General features: G+C 39.0%; 1 protein-coding gene across 2 annotated transcripts in view; it reads left to right on the top strand.

Annotated features, from left to right (window-relative positions):
- The window catches only part of LPP (LIM domain containing preferred translocation partner in lipoma), a 681,585-nt gene that overhangs the window by 509,458 nt on the left and 146,153 nt on the right, over positions 1-25,974 (top strand). For both annotated transcript variants that reach the window (XM_030860949.3, XM_060298293.2), the window contains one exon: positions 9,507-9,633. In XM_030860949.3, coding sequence (XP_030716809.1) covers positions 9,507-9,633 — 127 coding nt within the window. The remainder of the gene's footprint in view (positions 1-9,506; positions 9,634-25,974) is intronic.

Here is a 25,974-nt window from a genome sequence, read left to right as displayed (position 1 = left end):
CATAATGCCTAAATACTAGCATTTGTGGATAATTTAATGTAGATTTCACTGAGGGTACAGTTTTTCACACTGCTTCAGTATCCTGGAAGCAAGGACTTTTGACTCCTTGCTTGTCTTTGTCTCCAGAAGCTAATCTTCCCACCACGTTGAGCTACTTTGATTTGATTTTCACAGGTCAAGCAAAAAACCTTTTCTCTGTGATTCTCACGGACACACTTTGCCTGCCTCCCCGCCAAGGCCCAGAAATCCAGTGTGATCAGTGCATCTGTCAGAGGATGGACTTGTTTGCGGCGGGTGGCATTGTTACTGAACAAAACACATGCCCTCCCTTTGCATCCTAAGTGCCTTGGATTGCTGGGCAAGAACCTTTCTGACTCAAATGAAAACCACCTTGTGTTAGGTGAAATATGGGGAGTTAACCATTTGTTTGCTGGCGTGCATTTCCCACGAAAAACTCAAAAACAGAAATTCACCTCAGCCATGGAAAGTGATGTGCCAAGCGTCATATTTGCATATTAAAACCGAAAACTGATTTGCATGTTATTTCAGTGTCTTGTGTCACGTTCAGGCATCTGTCAAGCCCACTTAGATAGAAACAGCATGTATAATAGGAAAGTGTTTCTGTGCATATCTGACTGAAAATCTAGGTGCCTTTATTTTTTTCAACAAATTGTCCCCACTTTACATTCTTCTTTTTCTTCGGGATTTGTGTCTGAAAATGCTAAAGACAAGACTGAAATCCCATGTCTTGTAAAGAATAGTTCTTATTTTTTAAGGGTCATCCACTTTTTACTATATTTAGATAATTTTAAAATATTAAAGAAAAAATTAATATTCCCATCATCCTAACATGAGCTGTTAACATGTTCGTATTTTTTTCTTCCAGTGTCTGTTTTTTTGTTCCTACATAGACACACATGCTGGCACCCTTACATATATATTTGTATACATTTGGAATTATCAGATAGTACTATTTTAATATCGTTCTGTTTTGTTTTTTTTTTAACATGATAATGATAAGAATTGTGAAACAATCTAAATATGTAACAGTAAGGAATTGGTAAAGCCCCAGTGAATTAGAACCATGGTCAAGGCTGGAGCCCTGGTAAGAGAAACAGTAAGATGTCTGGTTGAGGGTGGCTTTTCTGTGGGACGGTACATGGAAAGTAGTGCATTGTGGTAACACTTTTCCCCGGTGTTGGAGCAGCTAGCCCTTTGCATTGTTCCAGGCAATCAAATGAAGATGAAATGTCTTTTCAGCGGAAGTCACTGCCAGGTAGTAGTGGAGCACAGCAAAGACTGAGACCTCGTTTTGTTTGAAAACGCAACCTTGAACAACGGTTCATCCCATTCATCAAACTTTTTATGTCTTGAGTCTTGAGGTGAAACCTGCCAATGGAAATAACGTCTTGTCATTGTCTTTCCTTTGTTGTATCAGGTCCCTTCTGCAGAGCACACATCGGCCTAATTAATGGAGCAAAGAAATGCAGGTAGCTTTTAGCTCTCGTGCTGTGGAAATAGCTTCTAGTAGCCTTGTGTAGGAATCGTGTATGGTGGTGTATAAGAAGGAAGCAGATTGATAGAGATCTTATCATCTGCCACAGAGGCCACTGGCTTTCTCCTTTAAGGAAGGCCTGCCTTCTTGAAGGATGGAAAGTATGGAGAACATGGGAGTATGGAGAGAAGGAGTCATGAAATGAGAACTATGAAGCAGGTTGGTAAGAGGTCTTTGCTTTAGCTTCTCCCTGACCCTGAGTATCTGGGACTCCTGCTTCTGACCTTTCCTACCTGCCTACCAGGTGGGAGAGCATATGTGGTTATGCCTTCTTTGCTTGGAGCTTATCTAGGCAGGAACACATAAGGGAGGCTACTTCGTTCTGAATAACCAAACATGAGCTCTGCTTTACTGTTTATCTTTGGTGCCAAAGGCTAAGATGTAGAGAGTTTAACAATTTGGAGAGCCAGCAAAGCATACGTTCACCAAATGTCATGTATTTCAAGGTTTACAATGAAAAAGACTCAGAGGACTTACATCTCTTGCTACGACAATTAATGTGAAATTCAAATAGACTAGACTGAAGTACTTTATCAGCAGATAGAAGAGTGAAGTTACTGGAGAGGTACTATTATCTGCAGACATTCCACTTCCAAGAAGAAAATCATCTTCGTTAGTGGTTTGTAAGGTGTCCCTCCTGGTAACCGCAACTGTAATTTAAACACAATATTATGTTTAATATTTTACAGAGCTTCTTCATATGAATTAGATATTAGTATCTTCCAGTTTATAGATAGGAAGTCTAATAGAGAAACAAACCCTTGGGGGACTGAGATGGTGCCCTAGCTGTCAGGGCCAGAAATAAACATGCCCCAAGCGAGGCACTCTTAAGGCTACCCTGATACTTTGGGGACTGGTGGGGTGGGCATGGAGAGAAGCCACTACCTCTCAGCTCAGCCTATGTTACCATAATTCTCTGGTGTGCAAACACCACAGCCCCTAGGTGGACACCCAGCACATTCCCCTGGCTGCGGTGACATCTGGCAACTCCAGCAGGCTGTCATTCAGAATCATCAGTCCTTGGCTGTGACTCCAAATTTGGCCTAAGAAGGGTGATTTAGGGGCATCCGTGCATGGCATGAGAAAGGGAATATGAAAAACGGGTTGTAAGAAAACAAACCTTTTGAAAGTTGAAGACTAACTGGCATGGATTTCCAAGGTACAATCAAACTTTTAAAGTCAGATTTTCTGGATGGTCTTCTTTGTGCCCTTAACCATTCATTCTCCAAGAAAATGGACCTTAGGAATAGAAGAACTAAGCACATGCCTTTCTGCTCCCGTGCAGCTGTGAGGATTGTTCATTGGTGGGTTTCTAATTGTTAATAAGTGGTTCTCCTCCTCCCCCTTCCTTCTCTGAGACCCATTGCTTTAAACCTGAAGCAGAGTGGGTGTCCAGCACATCTTCTGCCTTTGGCCTGAAGTGGGGTGCTCCTTCCACTGAACAGTGAGATGTTGAGCGTAGAGTGTGATAATTCAGTGAGAGTCAGAAAGTAGAAGCAGCCTCAGGAAATTGCAAACTGCAAACTTGACACAGTTAAATAAGGGGAGAAAAAAAGAACGAAAATATCAGAAATATATTTTTTCTGGCAGGCTTTCAGCTCAAAATGGGACTAATTCTACCGTTTGAAAGAAGATAATTTCAGTGTTTCTTTTTTCAAGAACGTGTAATTGAAGTTATTTTCCCTCTGAGAGAAGGAACCTCTTGTACATCATTGCAAATGGACAAGAAAAATGAGAAGCTCTGGTACCTAGAGTGATAGAGTATTCATTATCACGTAATCCCTCTGAATATCTTGGCTGCCTTTTCCCAGTGTTGTATCTGCCTGGGCAGTGCTTTTCTGGTAAGGTTCAGATTTGTACTAAGTTCCAGTTACCTAGCACTCTGTAACTAGGAAATCAACAGCAGGTAAGGACTCATGGGAGAAAAATGGCCCATGGTGAGGTCAACATCAGAGTAACCCAGAGGCTGATGTGATGACAGATTAGGTGGCATTTTGTAATATGGATTCTTAACACATACATTTAATTAGTTAAGTTGGTGGTAACAAAGATTCAAGGAGGTGGGTGTTCTCCTAGGGGTCTTTGCTGTTTGCACCTTAGTGTAGGCTGTTTACCCTGCTTCCTTTTCTCTTTAGGAGGGACAGTTCTGCTTTCCCCACCCAAGGAAGGGTGGTGGTAGGAAAGGGTGGCTAACCTTTGTATGTTCTTGATTTCATGCCCCATGTGTAGTGAAAGCTCTGTAGGCTGCAGAAACCCTGTGACCTGCCAGCTGCTTACTCAGATTTAGAATGCTGAATGAAGTTCTAGGTTGTTTCAGGGGATGCTGACAAGTGATTTAAGTCCTCATGTAAATGGAAATCTCTATAATAATGAGGTCTCCACTTGCACAGTGTGTCTGTATTTATAAGCTACAAAGCTGCCATAAATATGAATACCTGTGATTTCACTATAAATATCTGCATATTATGGGTACAAAAATGTGATAGAGTTAAAATCAAAGGAATCTTTGAAAACACCATTTTACGCATAAACATACCGAGGCTCAGGGAATAGAGATGATTTGATCCAAATGACTGGATACGTTAAGGGTGGAACTGAGATTAGAGAGATAAATAGGTCTTTTGACTTAATAGGTTCTGATGTAAGAAAATACAAAACACTTCAAATACCATGAAGTGTTATGTAAGTATGATGGATGCTGTTATTTGTGCTATTCTTAATCTGGCAGAGTTTTTTTGCTCACCAAGTAGATTCTGTCCATATGCATTTTGTTTGCAGAAACAGTCCTTGTTTTTGCACAGTCTCATCCATAACCTTTACCAGGGACCTAGATCCAAATTTGGCTGTGGTATTCATATTAGGCCTTCCCCAGAACAATAATCAGCTGGGCTCCTAGCAAGGAAAGAACCGTGGCAGAGAAGAGTTGGCTGTAGATACTTGGACATTTTCTGTGTCCTGACACTTCTATGTCAGGAAAAAAAAATTTTTTTTCACATCTGATGAAAAAATCTTCATTGTAGAAAAAGGAAATTATAAATAAAAGGAATATAAACCACTGCCCATCACTTTTAACCATTAAAGCATATTTCTTTCCAGTCTCCTTTCTGTAACAGTTCGAGGCAAGCCAGCCTGGTCAGTGGATGGCTGTCCTCCAGGAGTGAGCTCCTTTCTTCCTATGCCTCATATGGCTGTATCTAACTGCAAGGGAGAATGGAAAATAGTCTAGCTGTGTGCTCAGAAGGAAGAGGAAACACATTTTGCTGAGGAGTTAGCAAATTTACATAGTACGTATCAGAGTTCTTTTAAAGCATATTAACCATTAAATTGGTGTCTGGTTGCATTTTTTTAAGTCATTATTTGCTTTGGGTATAAGATATTTGCCAATAGGCATATTTCAGAAGCATGACTTTAGTAAAAGTCAGCCCACCATATTAAATCTCCTAAAGATTATCTGTTGCCTGAAACAGTCTTGACTTTGACCACAACCCATTTCTCTAGCCTCATCCTAGCTCTGTTCTTCCTCTATTTCTTAACATTTTTGCTAATATCCATGTTCTTTCGTACATACTGTTCTTGGAATATCTTTACTGTTTTTCTCTTTCTTTTTTCCTTTTCTTCTTTCTTTCTTTCTTTCTTTCTTTCTCTCTCTCTCTCTCTCTCCCCTTCCTTCCTTTCTCTCTCTTCTTCCTTCCTTCCTTTCTTTCTCTCTCTCCCTCTTTCTCTCTCTCTCTCTTTCTTTCTTCCTTTCTTTCATCTGGTAAAATCCAGTTTATCCTTCAATATCAAACTAAGTGGTCACCTCCTTTCTGGCCGTGTTCTGTTATCTCAGAACACTGAATTCATACCTGTGTTTTTGTACTTACACTTTACGGTAATTACCTATTTTCCTATGTCTCTTTCCTCTTTCCTACATATTTTCTCTTTCCTACATATTTCCTATGTCTCTTTCCTCTTTCCTACATATTTTCCTATGTCTCTCTCTTCCTAAACTGAGTTGTCAGAGGCAGGAATCCTGAATAATTTGACTTTATAATGATAGTGCTTAGTACTTGGCATTCCCTTAGGAAAAGTATGTTAAGAGAATCTTGAAGGAATTCTCTGAAATTTATTTCTCAATAATTTCATCTATGGGTCATGTAATGTTTTTTTTTCTTTTTTTGCCTTTACTAGGAGGTCCAGGCATTTCAAAGAACGCACGTATTAGTGATTAATATCGATACTTATAAGAAAGAATGTCTTTTTCTTACAAAAGGCTAGAGGCTGTGTTTATATTTGTTTTGCAGTGCTTTTGTTTCACTATTTAGCAGTAAGCCTCCACTCTGAAAAACGTCTTTGCTTATTAGATAATACAATCACTATTTTAAAATCCAAATGACTATAGTGATAGAGCTGGAAGACTTGGAAATAACAATATTGGAATCCAGCGAGGCCTTGAAGTGGAGCCAAAACACGGCCAATTCAGCATACCTAGTCTCAGGGCTCTGCTGCCTTTCAGGGCTGGTACTGCACACAGCATTGCTCAGTTATCTTTTCTGAGCCTCAATTTCCTCATCCGTAAAATAGGATGATATATCACACAGGGCTGTTGTATAAGCATTTGAGATGACATATGTGAAAGCAGGCACTTTGAAAAGGGTCATACAGATACAAGGAACTGTTATTATGTCACAATGAATATACTGCTGATACTATTCATATTTCTACTTCTGAAGAAATAAAAAACAAAATAATATATCACATCCCCTGCCAGCCCCCCCTCACCCCCACTTATAAATTTTCAATTGTGTTTTATTGCCCAGACACAATTTTAGAAGCTGCTTATTTAAAAATGATTTGGACACAATTATTAATTTTTCCTAGGATGTGTTGAGTCGTAAGCACTCCTGGGAGAGAGAGATTGAAAGGGATCTCTTCATCCCAGTGAGAAAGTGCTAAACAACTACTACTTACGAGACTTGAACCCTGAAGAAAGTCCTGAGCTGTATTTTCCTGGGTGTGAGAGACAACTGGGAAGAACTTGACTTTTTACCACTATGTATTCCACAGAGGTTGAGTATTACCCACTGGAGGTGGGGACAGTGGGGAGAGTTCTCTAGCCAAATAAGGTCCAGAAACACTGGAAGAGATGATCTCCTGGGGGTCTTTATTCAGAAGGAATACCAGGAATCCAAGATCAGCAATATATGAGATTAGAATCTAAAAGAAAAGAGCCTTTTCCAAACTTCAGAAACAGTATAGCAAGCAAATAGGAAGGAGTATTTGTAGAATAAAAGGTATACTATACGTATTGTTTCTTAAAATCTGTGAAATACTGACAAGGTAAGTACTTTGAAATTAGGCCTCTGCTTGAAATGTAAGTGCTAAAGGTAGAATCTCAATTACTGGCTCTGATTTACAGAGGACAGACTTGGCTTTCTTGCTGCCTTTGTTTATATGAAAAGGGAAGCCAGAAGATTTTAGGGCCAAACAATAATAAATTGTGTCCATTCCCTGAGGGTTCACCCTAAGGCTGGAAGCAGGAATTATCAGATTTTCTCTAGTAGTTGTTGATTTAAATTAAAACAGCCACCACCATTAATATTTCATATGTTTCTAGCACTTTCTCTATGGAAAGCAATGTTTGGTTGGAAAAGAATACGTAGAATTTAGAGTCAGGTAGTACCAAATTTGGGGCTCAAGTTCTCTCTTAATTGCAAACCTGCAAAAACAAATTGTAGATAATTTTCCTATCTCGTCTTCAATGTTGTCACCTGAACTGGCATAGTCCCCTCCCTCAGAGGCAGGTTGGGGGATCTAGAGTCCCTTTGTTGCCATGGCTTGAAAGTAGTTAAGCTCTGTTTAGCATGAAATGCAAGCTATCTCGTCTTAATTCTAACAAAGACCGTGAGGTAGCATTGCAAGCCCATTTTACAGAAGGGGGTCTCAAGTTCAGACAGGTTCACAAGCTCACCTCATTAAATCTGTCTCCAACCACAATGCCACTGCCACACCCTATATCCCTTCACTATCTCTGGCCACAATAATTTATGTTCTTATATGAATATTTCTGTAAAATTTTCTTGAAAGTTGATAGCATATATGAGCAATTTGAAGTTTAATTATACTAGCAAATCACTCCTCCAATGTTTATATCTGCATACACTCCCCCCAATATAGTGTGCTTTATAGAACTGATGATCATTTGTGTCTGTCTTTCACCCTCACTAGACTCCAGTCCTTTCAAAGGCAAAGACTGTGTCAAAAACGTCTTTGTGTTCCTCCCTGATGCTTGCAGAGGGTACACAAAATAGGCACTGTAAGAACGTGTGCATAAACTAATAAGCAAAACAAATGTGAGTGAGTCAAGAACTTCTTTAACCCTCACACTAGCTCAACAGGGCACACATTATTTGCAGTTTAGAGGAGGCCCTGGGATTAATGTTTAGGACAAATGAGTGAATCTAGGATGGGCTCTTACCCTGGCTTTATCCTAATTAACCCTGCCCGATCTTTTCGGGTGCCAGTTTCTTTACCTCGCAATGAGTAGATTGAGGTAATGATCCTGCAGATGCCAGATGAAACATAATTAGAGAGAAAAGGCCAAAAAGCTGGCAATCAACAAGTTCACGTCTGTTTAGAAGGCATTTCATGCCCTGGCCATAACACAAGTGATTAATACCCTTCTTAGCCGTTGAAATGTTGCTGGTAACAATAATGAAACTTTTGTACAAGGATTTGTGCTTCACAGGATTTTCACATCCAGGAACTCATTTGGTATAGTGAAGGTAACGGGTGAATGAATATGCAGCTTCAAGTCTTGTTGAACTGATTCTTGTAAACTATTCATGAAAGGAGAAGCTCTTGGTCAACAGTTTTAAGAGCGCGTAAGATCAAGGCAGCGCATTCCCAATGTCGGCTCTCCCCATTTGCCATGGGGGATAGCATCACTGATATTTCTAAACCTTTAACAGTCTTTTTAGTTTTAATACTTGGAAGATACTGGGGTGTAATATCGGAAGTGGTCAGAGTTATAATATAGGCAAAGGAAAATATACCAAATTCCCTCTAAGTTACATAGCACCAGCTATTTACCTCTGGCCTCTGGTCTTTCTTCTTTCTCTACGTACTTTAGATTCTTGGTTGATCACCGCAAGTGTTCTTTCGCCTGACATTTGGTTCCCCTTGCGTTGCTTTAATTCAGGCACATCTGCCTATTTAACACCAATCCAGTGTTTACCGCTGCTGATTTACCTCCTCATTTGACATCTGGTGGTTTGCAGTGCAGGGGTGGTCTGGTGGGGTGGGGCAGGGGGGTTACTCAACCTCCTTAACTGGAACACAAGGCCCTTCACTTTGTGGACCCCACGTACCCAATAATACTCATCTCTTTTCTTATCTCAAACTTCATACATAGGAGTTCCTTATGCCACCTGGCTTCTTCCTCACCTGAATGTAAAAAAACTTCAACGTTTATGGTTCCTCTCCTTTAGCTGAATAAATCCTAGTCTGTGCTGATGCCTCTCCTCTGGAATTCTTCCTCTCTGGCCACGAGGGAGTCCCCTTTGTGCTCTGATTGTGCACTTTCTACAGTTGCTTTATCTTTCATTACTAGGGTGCCTATATCTCTTACTCGACCGTAAGCTCTGTAAGGAAAGAGACTCAGTTTCTTCATCTTCTTTTTATAAATCTACAACTGGCACATAGTGACTGCTTAGCAATTGTTGAATGAAACAGAGTCCTGTTCTTTGTAAACATGGATTCCTAAGCCTGACAGATGGCTCATCTATATAAGGCAAGTGAATAAAGTAGTGCCCCCAAGGTCAGACACTGAGTAGCTGATAAAACCAATATTAAACCCAGGCCTCCTAATGGCCCCATCCAGTGCTTTTTCCTCTACAGTGCAAACACTACCTGATTGCCTTGGTTGATGTCTAGGTTGCACTTAAAGGACTCTGTGTTTTCTGCCTTTCAGAGTGGACAAACAGGATCCATGGGGCCTCCGGCTGTCCCTTCCTCATTCCGCCCTGAAGATGAGCTCGAGCATCTGACCAAGAAGATGCTGTATGACATGGAAAATCCACCCGCCGATGAATACTTTGGTGAGTGGGGTCTAGGGCTGAGTTCTGAAGTAAAGGTTGTGTTCTGTTTTCCTTAATTAGTAATTAGTAATTAGGAATAGTACCGGCTCCACTGGTAAAAGCTTTGAGTCTGCATGTGTTGGAGCTGGTATGCATGTACACACACACCTGAGTGTTCTGGAAATTGCATGTGAGACTGCTGTAAATGTGATGTCTGTTTAGCTTGGACTAAAATTTCAGGGGTAATGCAGAGTTTCTTGAATACAAATTTGATTTTGAAAGTTATTTTTTGACAATTTATTAGCTTCTTATTAGGCAGAAATCGGGTTTCTGTGTGTGTTCAGGTCTCTCACTGATCTAAATGTTCATTTACAAAATGTGGAATCGGGTAGTATCTAAACTTGGTGCTCTCAATCCTTTCCCTATTTAGGAAAAGTTGTTCCCTTTATATTTTTTTTAACTTCTCTCTCCAAACCTGTGAATAATTATCAGTGGTTAATCCATCCATTCCATTTTTGTAATGTGAATTTATGAATTATACACCAAGTATGAGGTGTTAAAGATACATAACCTATCCTCAGGGAGGTTGGAATTATTTAGAAAAGTTAAGAAAAACAAACAATTGCTAATCTAGGTAGAAAGTTATGAGGCATAAGAGAGGCTTACAAAATGTGAAAGCTCTATTCATCGAGAACATCGGGAATGCTTTTGAGAAGAATTGGTGGTTCTTGAACCTGGACTCAAAGCAGTGCCTTTCAGATTTTCTGTTTTCTCCCTAATCTGTTGGAGACCAATATTTCCATAGAGTACAATTAAAATTAGTTACTAAGAAAATGAAATAAACAGAATACAAAATGGAAGAATGAGTTTTACCATTATTAGATTTAACAGGAATAAATTACTCTATTAAATTGCTATCATATTTTCTAAATACTGTCTGTGTCTGTACTTGTCTCATCGCAGAGTGTCTTAGTCAGATAGGAATCTGTAGATCATTCTGAGTAGCACTGCTTTTCAGGCATCTGGAGAGAGGATATTACATTTGGGGAGCAGTGGAAGCAAAGGCATAGAGGTGGAAAAATTGCACGGGACTTCTACTTCTTCATATACTTCCTATTTTCATGTCTTCCCACTTGCTTCCTATTTGGGAATATGTAATGACAGGTAAAGTGAGGGCACAAAGCCACATCATAAATGGACTGGGTTAAAATATGAAAAACGTGACATTTCTTTGTATGCAGGAGACAGTGTAGCTTAGCTAAAAGAGCACAGTAGTGGGGATAAAGAGTTCTGGTTCTGGTTCCTTTTCTGCCTTTTACCAGCTAAGCAATATTGGCCCGTTCCTCAACTGCCTCAACCCCATTTCCCACCTCGGTGAATCACAGGTGTGAAGCAAATGTGCTTTAGCATTTCTTTCATAGTAAGTTCTCTGTAGAAACAGCATTAATGCAGAGAAGTACATAAAGCTAAAAGTTAAATGTAAGTTGCTAGAGATTAGCACAAATGCATAGAGAATAGTTAAAAGAAGTCTCTAGTTATATTAAAATATACTAAAAGTTTATCACGCTCTTGTCATTGACATGGGAGAAGGGCTTATATTGGAGCCTAAGGTAACTTTTTAAAAAAGCTTATTAAGAGTGAAAACTAAGGCCTCTGTATTAAGGTATACCAAGCACAAAAAGCTAACATACCAAATATATATGCTTCAATTTTCACAGCAACAAAATAGATAGCAGTAAAAACCATTGAACATAGGTAGTAACTGTGTTAATGAGTATATATTAATCGCTCTGGGAGATCAATTAAATATTATCTTTGCCTTCAAGAACTGTCCTAGCTCTACTACTCACTAGCTTAGACAACTTGAACAAATTGCTTATTCTCTACATTTTTTTGTTTTGCTTTATCTATAATGTGGAAATAATGGCTAGTTTATACTTTTATAGTGAGTACTGAATGAAATATTTATAGAAAGCACTTAGCCAAGTTCTTGGCATGTAGAATATGCTCAATAATCAAAGTTATCCCATGCTTTACTAAAGAAAACAAGATATGCCCATTAAAAAGCCATTAATAATACGTGATTTAAACTTAAGTTCCTAGCAAAAATAGAACATATGTCACCAATTGGTAAATAATCATTGCCAAATGAGTGTTACAAACCATGAGAGAGAATGTGGAATAATGATAAGTTTTATTGAGTGCTTACAATATGGCAGCACGGTTACACAGTATGTACTTCATTAAGAATGAACTCATTTCATCCTTACAGAAAAAAATATAACCCTGTGAAGTAAATGCTATTATTATTTCCAGATTAGGAAATCAAGGCACAGAAATGTTAAGTAATCTGCCCAATACCAACAGCTAATAAGTTGCCGGACTGGATTAGAATCCAAACTCCAGGTCTATACATATTTTTTTTTCTTCTAAAACTTTTTCCACAGCTTTATTGAAGTAAACAAAGTCACATAATGAATGTATGCAATTAGGTGGGTTTGGATGTATGTGTACGCTTATATGCCGTCACCACAGCCCAGGTAACAAACATACCCTTCACTTCCAGAGTTTAGTCTGGACATTTAGGAAGGGTCTTACGGAGGAGATCAGCTTTGGACAGATGGAAAATAAGAGAAGGGCATTCTCTTCTAGGTAGATAGAATAAATAAAATAGAAATTGAGGCCAAGATTATGTAAGGAAAATTACTTTATATGGCAGATATCCACCAAGGGCCTATTATGTGCAGGCTACTGTGCTAGGTAGGTGTTGGAGACATGTGGAGCTAGGGAGACGTGGGCCTTCCCTTTAAAGGAGCTTATAGTCTTATATAAGAGAGGATGTGTACAACGTTGTGGTGTTTAATCCTAACACAAGGCAGAAAGCGACAAGTAACTTATTTGAAGTTCAGCCAAAGTACTTTGAGAACTGAGAAGAAAGGAGAGAGAACATTATGAGGCAGGAATGGAAAAGTGTTTGTGAAGTGGATAGCCTTTTTAAAATTACGGTAATAGAGAGTTGGAAGTGCGATGATAGTAGAGAAGTGATGTCATTTCTGAGGAGCAGAATTTTAACATAATAGGCAGTAAAATCATTGGAGTGAGGCACCCATGTGGGAAGGAACAAATTTTGGGAAATAAGGTGGGAGAGGTAGGCTGGGACCAATGGCCTAAAGACTAAGGACTTTATCTTATACAATGAGTGCTACACGTTGAGATCAAAGGTTATGGGAACTGTTTCATGAAATGTGGTTAAGAATGTGGGTTCCAAAGCCAGTATGCCTTGGTTTGAATGCCAGCTCTACCTCTCACTGGCTAGATAAAAGCAGGAAGCGAAGGATGAGTTAACAGAACTATGGTTTACTGTTCTACTCAAACATTAAACATTTCCCGAACATGTTTTCCATGCCTGCTGCTGTGTGCAAGGGACACCAAGCAGAGTCTCTGCCCTCAGGGCATTCACAAGTTCTGGGAAGGACAGGAGAGAGGCAGGCATGTAAGGAATGTCAGTGCAGCAAGGGGTGCAGCACTGTGTTGGGTCTGCCTGAGACACTAGGTGAGCATAGAAGACAGAGTTAAGTCTGAAGATGAGAGAAGGACGGCTACATAATAATGTGTTTGCAACAGAAGGGCCTGACCCAAGGGAGATGAAGAAGAGTCATCTCTTGTTCTCTATCAGAATTTTACCTGAGTTCCATTCTGGGCTGGAAATAGCATTGCTAATCACCACCTTCAAAGAACTTTTCACTCTTGTGTTAACATGCCCAGCCCCAACTCAACCCCCTCACTTTTTCTATCACTTTGCCTATTTAATGCTGGAATTTTCATTGACACTATAACTGATTTGCTGAAGGTCATTAAATGCTTTCATGTCAAAGATCTCCTACTAGATTATGAGCTGCACCAGTGAGTGAGAGGGAACAAAATGTAAATAAATGGTGTCAATGGAATAGATTCCCCTGTGGTCATGTTCATTTTTTTCTGTGCAGCCCCCATTTTCTTTTTCCTTGAGTGGAATAATTCATGAGTATATTTTTGTTTTGTTTTGTTTTTCATTATGGAGTTTCCCATTACTCTTAGCAGTTTTTCTTTGTTTGAAGAACTATAATTATGGCATGCTTCAAAGTAGGGGAGGAATATCAAAATGTCACCTCACAGGTGACTTAAGTCAAAGGAGAAAAGATACCTTCACAAATAGAGAGTTTGGAAACTTTCTTAATCCAAGTGATGAAACTTAGCATCACCAAAATGGGACAGACTGACATGTGCCAGCTGATATGATGTAGTAGAAAGTACACAACATCACCTGTGTGACATAGTCTTGCTGAAATACTTAATCTGAAATCCAACCATTAGGAAGTAGACAAATCCAAATGATGTGCCATTTTTCAAGACAATTGTCCTGAATTCTTTAAAAATGTCAAGATTAAAGAAAATGAAAAAAGACATGCCAGTCAAATGCAAGGCATGCATCTTGATTGAATCTGGATCAAAAAACAAAGTATTGGGGCTTCCCTGATGGCGCAGTAGTTGAGAGTCCGCCTGCCAATGCAGGGGACACAGGTTCGTGCCCCGGTCCGGGAAGATCCCACATGCCGCGGAGCGGCTGGGCCCGTGAGCCATGGCCGCTGAGCCTGCGCATCCGGAGCCTGTGCTCCGCAACGGGAGAGGCCACAACAGTGAGAGGCCCGCGTACCGCAAAAAAAAAAAAAAAACAAAGTATTTAGGGCAAGTTTAGAGAATTTTAAATATGAACTATATATTAGATAATACATCGTTGTTAATTTTGTGGGTATGGTAATGGCATTGTGGTTATATAAGATAATATCCTTGTTTTTAGGAGCAAAATGTTGAAGTATTTAGGGTAAAGTGTCATTATGTCAGCAACTTATTTTGAAACAAGATAGATAGATGTAGAGATATTATGAGGAGGGCAGAATAGCTTCAGATTATAACTATGAGAGATACTATAACTGCACAGCTACAAAGGATACCCTTTCTCCCCTCAGGAGTATTGAAGCCTATCACACATGAATTATCTTTTATTTTTGTACGTGCCGCATGGCATACGGGATCTTAGTTCTCCAACCAAGGATCGAACCTGCGCCCCCTGCAGTGGAAGCGCCAAGCCCTAACCACTGGACCGCCAGGGAAGCCCCACAAATGAATCATCTTAACACTCCCTTCTTGGGCGGGAGAAGTAGAGAGTCATTCCTATATCTTGTAAACGTGACTGTTTTAAAATTTCCCTTTCTTGTGTATCTGTTTCTTTATTTTCTACTGGACACATGCCCTTTCTATTGTTGGTGAGATGATAACCATTGTGGTGGAAATGATGAAAGCTATATTTACTTAAAGGTCTACAAGTTTAAAAAGCCCACTCCCAGTCATGGTCTGACTCATATATCTGGCCATGAAGTTTTCATTTCTCTGATGAGGAAACAGAGATTCAGAGAGACTTAATGAGTTGTTCAAGTCACACAGCTATAAGTTTTAGGATTTCGACTTATTCTTCAGACCGCAAGTCCATTCTGATTCATTACCGTTACAAAAAAGGCATAAACTGTTCCTGTAGGTGGCTATTCCTGCCTCATGTCATCCTTTACCTCCTGAAGTCATGATCTTTAAGTAAGAGACCAACTGTTCTGAGGGCGTCTGTAGCCCAGACTTCAATGTCACTGGCAATATACTTTGACTATCTTTAACTCCTGAATTAACTGATGTGACACTAAGCATAGGCTTTTTGCCATGGCTCAGATACATACTCTAGGGAGATAACCCACCTAATACCTCTCTATCAGCCATGTTAGCTGACTGTTGACCTTAAGGGAAAGCAAATCACTAAAAATCACTAAGAGCTATAGTGATTGTTTCCTCAAGTCATTTCTTGATAAAATATTACAAGCTGGAACCTTCAATTGAGTCTCAGCTGATTTTTTTTTTAATGATTTCTTCTGAAAATGTGCTAGTTTTAGTGCTTCCATGCCCTTCCTTTTACATCTTCATCAAAAATTGTATCTGTTGCATTACAGTATTAGCTAAATGCCATAGCAGATGAATCATAGTAGAGCAGTATGATAAGTCCAGATCTTTGAAGGGAAGATAGCCTCTCATGTTGTGAACATTTTTCACCTACTTGGACTTGAATTTTGGCTGTAGCAGATTCCTAAGTGTCTTTCCATCAGCAAGGGTGTACTTGAGTGGGCCTAGAATGCTGTGCTATAGGGGGAAGAGAGGAAATACAGAAGAAAGTTGAAGGTAAGGAGAAATTCTCATCTAATTCAGTTAACCAGGCAGTAGATCTTTAGTTCACATCATTTGCAAGGCTACAGGCCTTGGTTCAAGTGCTTGTATCTTGGAGCAACCTGTTTCCCTGGGCAACTAGAAAACTATGTTTCTACTAGAGGAAATTCTCAGTGCCAGGGGTAGATACATAGAAAGAACAAGGGGTGATGAACTATAAATTACTATAATTTAGGGTAAAGTTCAGAACTTAAAATAGGAGAGGGAGGATTTTTAAATTAGCTATTAAAATTAATGGGGGAGAAAGTTTTCGTTGCTAGAAAATTAGGGAGCTTACAGGGCTAGTGGCCAGCATTTGGAGCTTGTATTTTTCAGAAAGTTTTGAGGGAGAAATGTAAAGGAAAGTTGAGTTTGTCTCTAGATATCCTTGAGCCATGCCTGTGAATTTATGCAGGTGTTCTCCATGTTGGTTGGTATACCCAGAGCCTCTAAGTTTTGTGTTTTCATTCATTTTGAAAGACAAAGCATGTTTTGTAGGTGAGAACCATGTCTCAGTCTGTGGCCATGGCATGATTCTCTCCAAAATAATGGTGTTCTGGCTGTACAGACCCTAAGGCAGAAGGCAACAATCTTGGAATACAGTATCTCTGGAAATGAACAATGTAATATATCTGAGGATGGACTGAAAATATCTACCAGCTTATTTAAGCAGGAAGCTGTAATTATCTTGGCAGTGTTTACACGGTGTTGTCTTATTCCTTCTTCCAAAAAAAAACCTGAAGTGTGTGAGTCTTAATATTGTTTAGTGAGCCATTTGAAGAATCCCTATGCCTTTAGAACAGCACTAGGTAAATTCTCTTCACAGAACTTGGCATTTATCTAAGAATTTTTTTGTTTATCTCTTGAGCATTGTTAGTGAGGCATATTGAGAGTTTTTGCATAAAGCCAGGAGTTGGTTCTAGGGGAAGTAGGCTTTATTGCTTCAAAGGACAGGTGGACAGGGTGGAAGATATGAGACAGTGGGGGCCCGGCATGTGTCAAGCCCTAAGAGAAGAAAGGCATGGAGGGGAATGTGCTACGAGTACCTTACTGATAAAACGACCTCACCATACTTGGTACTCTGTATCTTCTCAATTGAGAGCAAGATGGAGGTCCAAAGGATGTTCGTGAGTAGAAGCAGAGTGCCCCAGACAATGGGGAAGATGGTTTATTTCTTTTCTATTTTAGTAAGACCAAAGGATAAGTGAACATGTCTAGAGGACTTGGACTAAGAGGCTTAGGAAACTGGAAACCACTATTTGAGCTACAGTTGAAGGAGTGGAGAAAAGAAAGCCTGGAGCCCTGAAAGCTATTGGAGAACTGCCATGTCGAAAAGGTACTAGACTTAATATGTGTTATTCCAAAGTTAGCTACAAAGGCAAGTGAGGGGAAGCTGGCAAATTTACATTCGGTATAATGAATTAACATGTTTAACAGACAGAAGAAATTTCTTGGAAGAGCGTAGGCCAAAGCCCAGTAACCCCTTGTTGGGGAAGTGGTGAAAGGTACTCAAGCATTCAATGGATTATGAGATTAGATTTCAAAAATACTTGTCCAACTCTGATATTCAGTGACTTAGGCATCTCAACTTGCGTGGGAATCAAGCTCTTGCATCTAACGTCTAGTGCTAACCCCAGCTTATCATTATTATTACATGATTGCAACTAACATTTATATAGTGCTTTGTAAAGCACTTTTATACTTGTTATGTAATTTAATTTAAACTAGACAGCAGCCCTGCAAAGCAGACAGTGTGTTTATTTCCATTTGGCATATGAAGAAACGGGATCTGTGTGATTAAGGGACTCCCCATTCCTCAGAGCCCTCTGCCACCCCAGCTACTCATAGATCCCATTAGCATAAGAATTACACAGGGGCCCAGGCCTACTGATCCCAGATCCTGTTCTCTTTCCACCCCATCATGCTCTCTTAGCACCATGTTGCTGGATTGGTCATAGACTATGAGATAAATCAGTGAACATACTCTGTGTTTTAGCTTCTTCATCGGTACGAGGAACAATGTGATTGCTTTGAAAAGATTTTAGAGGGTTTCAACTGGTAAGTGCTAAGTAATTTGTATTTCATTGTTTTTATTATTTTGTGTCAAGGAAATGGTTTCCAAAGTGCTCCTGTCAATTACAAACTAGAAAGTGATTCCAAGTGGGAGCTGCCTTTAGTACAGATGGAACCTGAAACCGTAAGGATCTTATTTTCACAGAAAAATAACCTAATTAATTAAAAACCCCAAAACCACAATGGAAGAATAAGTAGAAAATAAGTGGTTTAGAGAAAAGGTGGTATTGATTTGGGAAAAAAAATGGATTTCTTGGTTTTGTTTCTCTAGCTTTTTGTTTAAGGTCTCTGTGGGTCATGGGAATAGAATGTTTTCTATTAATGAGACATATTTGATGTATTTTCTTTTGTGGTAGTGATTTCTGGTAAAATGTTTGCTTGGGGCAATATATGGTCACAGCACTAAATAAATAATAATCCTAAGCATTTTATGTGTTCTATCTCAGCACGCGTTAATTTTTAATTAATTTGGCTACATAGTGTGTTTTTAAGCATCGATTTGGAAACCTAGACTTGTAGTATCATAAAGAATAATTTAATCTTAGAAACTATCTAGGACAACCTTTCATGTTCCAGAAAACTAAAGCCCAAATGACTCGTTCAAGGTCATACAGCTGGGAGTGATTTGAACTCTGTGGCCAAAATTTCCTTTCTGAACAAAGAATAGAAATTAGTCTCTGATGGTAAGAAGAGGAATGGCAGAGCTGTTCACAAAGGTGAGGGAGTGGGTTGGGCCTGCTATTTTTGTGAACCCAGACGTGGTGACACCTTATTCAAATTTGAGTTAAGAACACATTGCCCTTAAAAATGATAAAATGATAAAAACTTGTTAGAACCTTTGTACATATACTGTCCTTATCTCCTTGATTTTCAAATATAAATGAACTGAAGAGATTGTCAATATCCTCTTTTCTCATACTCATCAAGTTACTTACTTGTTTGTTTACCTCACTAGTATATAAGTCTGATTGAAGGTAGTTTTTGTTTAGTGCACTGCTGTGTCCCCATTTTTGGTCCTAGATCAATGCCTGGCACATAGGAGATATTTAATGTTTAATTAATTAATAAACCCATGAATAAAAATTGTGAGCAGACATTCCATACTCCTTGTGGCAGGACATGGTATAAACTACAGAGGGAAAATACTTCATTTATTTAACACCTTATGGAATCTTAAAATGTTACAGCTAGAGGGATTCTTAAAGACTATCTAGGAAAATCCTCTCATTTTTAGATATTGTGAAAATAAGGGAGTTTTCTAGGTTCACAAACTAATTAGTGACAGAGCCATGGATTGTAACTCAGACTTTCTCATTCCTTTTTTAAATCACTTAAAGGCACTAGAGAATGTTTAAGGTAGAACAACACATGGTTGCTACGATCATTGAACTTCAGTCAAAATTAGGTTGATACCCTTGGACTTGATCTCTTTTCCCTGTGTTTTCTTTGAAAATTAAAGATTGAAATTCATCAATGGATAGGTTACATAGTTAGGATTTTCTTTTCTAAGTTCTAAATCACAGTTTCTCCCCTTTGGGATTCCTTTGTTGTCCTTGGTTCCCAAGACAATCTCTTACCTCCTCAATTTTCTTCTGTTCTAATCTAATTGGGTCAGATGGGCAGGGCATCACACTGAAAAAAAACATCCTTTCTCCATGTTTACATGTTTTTTCCCTAGCAACCAGTTATAAAAGATCATTCTCTTATTACCACCCTTCAAGGCTGGGAAGACTCACCCAGGATTGGTGTTTCATACATACAGCAGATACTCACTCATTCTCTTGCATTGGGATCACCATTCTCTTTATCAAAGAATGAAAAAAAAAGTATAAAAGAGATCTTTACTTTATAATCAAGCATCCTTTACCTAATAGCTGTGGAAATAAGCTTGATGTCCTGAGAGAGAAAGAGCTGGCGGGGCACACAATGTGTATGGCAAAAGAAAGTTTCAACTTGTAGGTTGTCTGTGGTTGTGTACTGAGACATGCAGAGCTGAGACCCGAACCTACAAGTGCTAATTATGCATTTTCTGATCTTAAACACACAAATACAGATAACTGTGAACTCAGGTCCCTTTCCTTTTCAAACCACGCTCCTTTCCCCCAACCTGAACTTTCCCCACAACTTTCTCTAAAACCAGATAATCATCTCCTTCCAGACTTTGAAGTGACAGTAGAATTGTCAGAAGGCATAATTAATTGGCTGTCAGCAAAGCCATTGTTTGAACATCTGCAGAGTTCTACTTGGTAGGCATCTGTTGTACTTTCAATTGAACGGATTCACTCATCTTCAAATATTTATTGAGTGCTTGCTATACACCAATCATTGAAGTGTGTGCTATGGGAGAGAAAAGAAACAAGGTAACATAATGACCAAGGAGAGAAAGCATTTGTTCAATCCTCTAGCACCAAGGGCTTTGATGGAAAACAGATTTCATGACTGGAAGTGGAAAATACACTCTTTTTCATCCAGGTTCAGGGGCTTTTGCCACTATTGCCAGCTGACCTGTGCCAGATAAAATGCCAGAGGAGTCCACCTATTGCTGGGGAATAGAGAGACCTATTGGTGAAGCACTATTTGTGGACAGAGTTCTCAGCAAAGACAATTGAATGCTTTAAGAGAAAAGCGAGCGGAAAATATCCAAGGCCGATAAACTGGGAAATCCCACAAGCAGGTCCAAATTAATGACCTTATCCTGATTTTCTTCCTAATTCTCACTCTGATGCCAGTCATGTTACATTAAATTCTCCCAGTTTCATTACAGCACTGCACAGTTCTGATCTCAGTCCCCGTTTGGTTCTCTGACTATCAAAATTTCAATTTATATCAGTCCTGGACCTGGCTCCACTCCTACCTGGAAGTGAACATCATTTGTTAAAATTCAACAAGAAGGAACACAAACACTGCAGGGGTGACTTGTTGAAGGAGGCTAAGATGATACAGTAGGCAGGAGGTAATTGAAAACAGTTACTAACATCTACTGTCTCGCTCTCCACACACTCACACTCACAACACTCACAGAGACACAGACACATTCACACACACACTCTCACACAGAGACACACACAGACACTCACACAGACTCACTCGCGCGCGCACACACACACACACACACACACTCACACAGACACACACACACACACACACACACACACACACACCATTCAGCCCTAGGACCATGGCACAGTTAGAGAGCTGGCTATAAATCTTCCAACTTGAAAGCTTCCCATTCATTGGTCATTGGAGGCCACCTTCGTAATTTTCACCACATATGCAAACCATCTGTAGTATTATTTGCCTAACATTTTTGTTCAAATCAATTCATTTATTTTTTAACCTATTTTATCTTCATTCATGTCAATAATATCCATAATTTGATTTTATGGATTAAAGTACCTGTTGCTTTTTTCCCCCTAAAAGGCATGAAACTAAATACCATAATTAAATTTAAAATGTTCATCCATGAACCCTCCAATGTTCAAAATACTGAGAAATGTGTGTATAACTCAACCAGAAGATAAATTGATGGAATATTTTGGTGAAATGATGTCAAAGGTTACCCACTGAGTTAAGTTTTACTAAAAAAAATTTTTTTTTATACCCAGCATCATGTTATCATGAGAGGCCGTGTAGTGGTGTAAAGAGCCAGGTATCAAGTAACCAGAGGCCAGATTCTGGGCCAGTCACTGTCCCACAATCTTGCTGTGACATATTAGGCCAGCCCCTTTTCCACGGACCTCATCTCTCATAGACTTCATGATCTCTTGGGATCCTTTGGCCTTTTAATTTACTTACCTCAAATACTTTTCGTATATTGTCCTCTATACACCGTTAAAACATAAGTGGGTAGGAAAATAGCTGCCCTATGTAGAATTGCAACATTGCTTGCTTCAGAAGAATTGGAAAAGAAACCCAGGAATTATATTTCCTAGACTGTTTTATACTCTGCTCAGTATTGTTCCTCATTTCCTAAGATATACGAGAAGGTTCACATCATTTGAAGTAGCTTTAAATGTCAGTTAACAAACATAAACTAAGATTGTAGAACATAAGGAACACTGTGTACTGAGTTGGATATTCTAGCATCACTGTTTAAGGATTTTCCTGGTTTAATATGTTGTTCACTAATGATACTTTGTATACATAAATAATATTAATATTAGTAACCATGAATGTGATCATGGTCTTCAGTGTATAATATAGCATTGTCATAAAAATAAATAATTCATCTTTTGTTACATGGCATAGTGACACCAAAACTGGACTTGGAGTCAGGAAGTCCAAGTATCTTCTCTGCGTGACATTGGTGACATTTGACATTTGCAATGTGCTTTAGAACATATTATGCATTATTTGAAAACATTTTTTTAACAGTTTTAGGATTAGAGAGAAATCAGCTTAAACAAGGACCAGTTAAGAGATGGAACCAAATTCTTAATGTAGGTTTTCTGGGTTAAATTACATGTACTTTAAGCAACTTTATATAACCTCTTAAGCTTTTTGAATTTCAGTTATTTCACCTATTAATAAAGGTTATCCTATATATTTTATATAATTATTGTGAGGACCAAGTTAAAGAAATAGATGTGAAAATGTATTCTAAGCCATAACAAATCAAAAATTTAAGAGATGTCAGTATCGCTTCCCAGTGCAGCATCTAGCTTGATTTATGCCGCTTATGATTAGTGTGTAATAATCAGCCGCTCTGAATTTTTAATGTCACTGTTTATCTCTATTTAAATTAACACTTTGAATTTTCTTATGATGTTCTCTTGTTATTGGAATATCATTACAAAAAATGTTTTTCAGTCATTGTGTGTGAGAAAACAACACGCAGACATACCACAGTGTTCTCATTTGCTGAGCAAACTACTCTTGCTTTTTAATGTGGAATGAAGAAGAACTAATTGAAAGGAGACAAAAATGAATTTTGACTCAGATTGTGCAGGATGAATCATAACCCACTTTCTCATCTGAGATGTGAAGAAAAAATAAATTAAAATAAAGCCAGCCACCACACAGCTTTACTGTCGGTGTCAGCAGAATCAATATAGAGTGTTTTTCCACAGAACAAAGAGTGTATTACTACTAGGCTAAGAATTGCAGGTAGTAGAAAACATGGTTAATTTTTTCTTTGCTGATTTTTTTTTTCCTGCTTTGTTTAAAGCATTCCGATCAGGAGAGTTTGGAACTCATCAGAAGTTGTCCAAAACATTCAGAAATGTACCTGTGATCTCTATGGAACAATTAGAGGCCAATCAGAGATGGGACAAGCTTGGACCACATCTGATCCCAGTTTCCCTTGTCAGATCAGTAGGGAGCAGGGAGACAGCAAAATAACAGAAACTTGGCCGGGGTAGAATTGCTGCTTCCTTGAATTTAACTTACTTGGGTTATTGATATGAATGATTAAAGAAAAATGAAGACTTTGTCCTGCTGGAGTCCAGGATTCAGATGTATAATCTACCTTACTTGGAAATGTAGTTTTTTTAAAAAAAGGGTTTGGCAGAGATAGAAAGGCACTGTAACCTACCCTAGGATATAGTCTCCAATTTCTAAGTCAGCATTAATTTCATTTAAATTTTTGTTACTGTTGTATTTTATTCATAATTCTTATGGCCTTTATTTCTCATCTCTATATACATACACACATGTGTATATATGTTATATATACTATGTAATATACATAATATATGTTTATATGTCTATACCTTCTACCTTACTGTAAGATCATTGTGAAGAAAGACCACCTCTTCCTTATCTTGCTCTTCCCCGAAGATCACCACAAGGAGATAGAGCTAGATGAGTTCTTAAATCTCTCTGTGCCCCTCCATGAAGACTTTTGCTTGCAGTAGAGTTTCTGTAGTCTGACTTGATTCTAAATATCCCCACTAATGGTTCTGTTTACAATTAGACTAGCATGCACTGGGCACTTACTATATACTACAACTTTTGTATGCATTATACATACTTCTTGACTATAACCCTGTGAGGTGTAGGCATTGTTCTTTTCCAGATGAGAAAACTGAACCAAAAAGAAGGTAAATAATTTGCCCAGGGTCTAGTAATTATTGGAGTTGTAATTTGAACCCAGAGTCTGCCTCCTAACCACTGTATGTACTTTGTCAATGACTATAGCTTGCAGAAGGGCAGCTAACTAGGCCTGGCAGAAGATTGGGCCACAAAGCCTGTGCTCATCATATGACTTTTCTGCCAAATTCCATTCTATTTCTCCCTCTGCTTCTCCTGGGGGACTTTTTTTAGTATGATTTGATTTCCTCTGATTGAAGAGTCCCACAACTGGCCAGGCAGCAGATAGAAATCCCTGCATGCCAGCATTCTGTTTGCAGTCTACCAGATGTCTTCAGGGATACCGTCTTGGCTCCCCTACAAGGATAATAGTGCCCATGTGTGCTACTTACTCCAGACAATGTAAGACAAGTGCTGAATGTAAAACTATTTTTGTTAGCACTTGAAATATACATTTCTAGTCCTCTGTTCCCTCTTGAAATTGAAACCTGGTTCTTGTGATTTTAACATTATCTAAATCCAGAAAGTCCCTTCTCCCAATGCTTCATCCCAATCCAGTGAAGCTTTCTTTCACACGTGGAAATAGTTACTTTTAACTTTCAGCAATCCACCTGCAGTGGCATCTTCTAATCTAGTGAGCCTTAGAAAAAGCCAAGTGCAGTCTCACTGTCAAAGCAGAAATGAGAGACAGCAAGGAGAAGGGAACTTATCTTGAAAATAAGGTCACCCTATTGACATATCATCAGGTAGAAGAGTTCTATGCACTAGCTAGCAATTGGCTCACTCAGTCGGAAGTTGATGCTATTTTAGGCTGTCAGCAGGAGTGTCAACGTATCTGTGAATTTTGGCATTTTATTTCATTAAGGTGGTTCAGGAAGCCAGACACTGATTAACTGATTCTTCGACTTAGTTCCCACTCCTAATTTTGGATGTGTGTTGTCTTCAGGAAGCTGTTGTGATACCCTGATGCTAAAGAAAACTTCTCTTGTGCTTCTAAAGCAATCCTGGGAACAGTCTACCCCACATCCTACTATCCTGGCATCTCCCCTGCTCTACATCTCTGGTCACAGGTGGTGTGGGGATACCATTGCTCTGGTTCTCCTCTGGCCGACCAAGGAAATACAACTCAGGTGTGTGCATCCGGTTACCTTCCACCGTGTGTCTGTCATAGCAGCATTCTCACTGATACATTAGGTTCAAGGTGGATTTTCATTTGGAGATCACGTAAGAAGATACCTATGGAAGGAATGGCCTCAGCACTGCAGTTACTGTCAAAGTCAAGAGATACCTTAGACAGGCCACAAGATGTGTTTAGGTAAGACTAGGAAAATTCTAAACTTTGTCTCATCGGTAAGAATTTGGGATCTGATTTGTTTATAAGCATGCTTTTAAATGAGAAGGATAAGGATTTCTAGATAGGACATTTATGGTATTTGTTCATTTCTTTATTCAATAGTTGTTGACGGCCTACTATGTGCCAAGCACTGTGTTAATTTCCATTAAACAGTCTACAAAAGAGAAACAGAAGTTTTAAAAATAACTGAATTACAATATGATAAATGTATTACTGGAGTTAGGTGAAGAGTCTTATGGGAGGAAAAAAGTTAGAAGGGCTTAGTGTGATTGGAAAAGTGGGGAAAGGTTTTCCAGCATAGGTGATGTCGGGGCTGAATGTGGTGTAATTTCCCAGGTAAACCATGAATTTAAGGGCGTTTCAGACAAACGATTCAGTGGATACAAAGAGACCAAGAGAGGATTACAAAAAGTGCAGAATGACTAGGGTAATGTAGTGGGGAAATGAGGCTAAAAGGATGATCAGTGGTCAGATCAAAAGGGGTTTTTGTTTCCTGCTAAAGAGTCTAGAGTCTGTCCTGAAGGCCCTGAGGATCCATGAAGGATTTACTCAAGGGAACAACATGATCTGATAGACGTTGATTAAAGATCATGCTGGGTCCTGCTGGGGAGACTGGCGTTGAACAG

Source organism: Globicephala melas, chromosome 4, assembly GCF_963455315.2.
Source record: "Globicephala melas chromosome 4, mGloMel1.2, whole genome shotgun sequence".
Classification (NCBI taxonomy): Eukaryota; Metazoa; Chordata; class Mammalia; order Artiodactyla; family Delphinidae; genus Globicephala; species Globicephala melas.
This window is presented reverse-complemented; position numbering and strand designations above follow the sequence as displayed.